Source organism: Geospiza fortis, unplaced genomic scaffold (genome assembly GCF_000277835.1).
Source record: "Geospiza fortis unplaced genomic scaffold, GeoFor_1.0 scaffold439, whole genome shotgun sequence".
Taxonomy (NCBI): Eukaryota; Metazoa; Chordata; class Aves; order Passeriformes; family Thraupidae; genus Geospiza; species Geospiza fortis.
This window is the reverse complement of record NW_005054618.1, coordinates 346157-347691: the sequence shown is the minus strand read 5'-3', so window position 1 is coordinate 347691 and position 1535 is coordinate 346157. Positions and strand designations below refer to the sequence as shown.

The 1535-nt window shown below is 54.5% G+C and overlaps 1 protein-coding gene across 1 annotated transcript in view; it reads left to right on the top strand.

The window, feature by feature from the left end:
- The window catches only part of ARHGEF2 (Rho/Rac guanine nucleotide exchange factor 2), a 20582-nt gene that overhangs the window by 10864 nt on the left and 8183 nt on the right, over window positions 1–1535 (top strand). The window contains exons 15-19 of the mRNA XM_031064711.1: window positions 6–96; window positions 658–783; window positions 867–931; window positions 1038–1079; window positions 1202–1518. Of these exons, the coding sequence (XP_030920571.1) occupies window positions 6–96; window positions 658–783; window positions 867–931; window positions 1038–1079; window positions 1202–1518 (641 nt within the window). The remainder of the gene's footprint in view (window positions 1–5; window positions 97–657; window positions 784–866; window positions 932–1037; window positions 1080–1201; window positions 1519–1535) is intronic.

Sequence of the window (1535 nt, the reverse complement as noted above, 5' to 3'; positions counted from 1 at the left end):
CCGAGACCCCCACAGCCCCCCGGGGCACCCCCTTCCCTGGGGCCCCCCCCCGGGGCCCCCGCGGGGACGTTCTGCTGCACGACGCCATCCGGGAAGGTACAACAGCGCTCTGGAATCCTTTTTTGAGTTATTTCCATAAATTTTTGGAGGTTTAAAACATATTTAATATAGCTTAGTTACTTTTGGAGGCATAAAAATAAGTGGTGTGGTTTTCGTTTGTAGAGTTGGAAGTAAAAACATAAAATAATAAATAAAAGGGGAAATAATAAGCAGAGAAAATTGAGTTGGGTCTTAGACATTTTTGGTTTTGGTAAAACATTTTATAAAAGTAGTTAGTTTCGTTATTTACTCCTTTTTCTAGGTGGGACTTTTTGGGTTTTGTCTAATTAGCTGCTTTCAAGTTTAAGGTGAAATTCTTTAGGCTTATGAGGTTGCTTTTTTCATCTAACCAAAGAGAGAAACTTCTGAGCTTCTTTCCTGTCGAAGAGAACAAAAAAGAATTTTGTCACTCCGTCAACAAAAAGCAGCTCCGGGATGGGGTGGGAAGGAGAAGTACGGGATGGGATGGAAAGTTCTGGATGCGCCGGGATGGGATGGAAAGTTCTGGATGCACCAGGATGGGGAAACTGAGGCAGGGGCCCACCCTTCCCCCCACAGTGGAGTGCCTGAAGGAGATTTTTACGGGATGCAGCCGGGATCGGGACCAGAACCAGAACCAGAACCAGAACCAGAACCAGAACAACCCCCCCGAGGCCGAGAGCTGCCCCAGCCCCAGTGCCAGCAGTAAGGGGGGGACGCAGGGAGGGGTTGCTGGGTTGGGGAGACCCCAGAGACCCCCTTGGGGCTCACCCAACCTTCCCCTGCAGACGGTGACTCCGGCAGCATCAACGGCTCCTTGGAATTCCGGGCGGATCCGGACGCTGGGCAGCGGGTGAGTTGGGGAGGGGGCACAGGGGGGACACTTGGGCACTGGGGGGACAGCTGGGGACCCCCAGCCCACACTGGGACCCTCAATGTCACGCCACTCTCTTCCGCAGGACGGCAATGGGAACCAGGTCCCGCCGAGGGGATCCCAGGAGGTGAGGAAAGGGTTTTGGGGTGATGGGGTGGTGCCCACCCCGTGGTGCCTCAATGGGGTCCCCCCCACCCCAATGTGGAATTTGGGGTTCACCTCCCCTCTCCCCAATCCTGTCCCCTACAGGAGATCAACCAGCGCCTGGTGAACCTGTACGGGCTCCTGCTGCGGCTCCAGGTGGGACAGGGGGACACTGGAGGGACAAAGGGGGACCCTTGCCCTAATCGACTCTGTTCCCACATCCATTCCCTGTCCTCTTTCTCCCCCCTTGCCCCTCTTTGTCCCCTTGTCATTCCTCTCCTTATTCTCATTGCTCCCTGTTCCCTCTTGCCCTCTTCCCCCATTTTTCCCCCCTTTTTCCCCTTTCTTCCTCCTTTTCCCCATTCCCTCCTTTTCCCCCTTTCCCGCTTTGTTCCCTTCCCATTCCTCTCTTTCTCCTCATTGCCCTCTGCTCCCTCTT